The sequence below is a fragment of the Merops nubicus genome, unplaced genomic scaffold (genome assembly GCF_000691845.1).
Source record: "Merops nubicus isolate BGI_N331 unplaced genomic scaffold, ASM69184v1 scaffold19310, whole genome shotgun sequence".
In the NCBI taxonomy this organism is placed as follows: Eukaryota; Metazoa; Chordata; class Aves; order Coraciiformes; family Meropidae; genus Merops; species Merops nubicus.
In genome coordinates, this window is record NW_008583341.1 from 3,247 (window position 1) to 3,840 (window position 594).

Consider the following 594-nt stretch of genomic DNA (forward strand, 5'->3'; position numbering starts at 1 on the left):
GGAAACGGAGCCCGAGGTGATCCCGCACTCCGTGTTTGAGATCAGCATCCCCATAACCACGGCCCTGGCTGCCTCCAACAGCTGCATGAACCCCGTCCTCTACGTCTTCATGGGTCAGGACTTCAAGAAGTTTAAGGTCACCATCCTATCCAGACTGGTGAATGCCCTCAGCGAGGAGACGGGCCACTCCAGCATTGTCCACAGGAGCTTCTCCAAGATGTCTTCGATGACTGAGAAGGAGACCACAGTCCTCTAAACTCAACCTGGGTGCCTGCAGGAAGGCCACAGCCCTCTGGTGTTGCCCATGCCCATCACTAAGAGGGGGACCACCCTTGTGGTGGTCCCTAGTGTGGGGCCAGCATGGTCCAACCCTACCCTATAGTGTCTCCTTTGACTGGTCTTGCTGCTCGGGGGCTGGCGGGTGTTGGAGACCATTGCTCTGTGGAGAAGACAACAACCACCCTCAACTTTTCTTTGTGATTGAAGAGATGATCTTACTGAACTAGTTCCAGAACGTTCCAGGGTGTTCCTGCTTGGTCTGTGCTTTGCTTGGCCTGGCAAGGGCATTCCCACCCTTTCCAGAGACATGGTTAT

At 55.1% G+C, this 594-nt stretch overlaps 1 protein-coding gene across 1 annotated transcript in view; it reads left to right on the forward strand.

Annotated features, from left to right (window-relative positions):
- The window catches only part of CMKLR1 (chemokine-like receptor 1), a 1,110-nt gene extending 854 nt beyond the window's left edge, over positions 1-256 (forward strand). Inside the window, exon 1 of the mRNA XM_008940205.1 lies at positions 1-256. This exon is cut by the window's left edge and continues 854 nt beyond it. Within this exon, the coding sequence (XP_008938453.1) occupies positions 1-256 (256 nt within the window).
- The last annotated feature ends 338 nt before the right edge of the window (positions 257-594 follow it).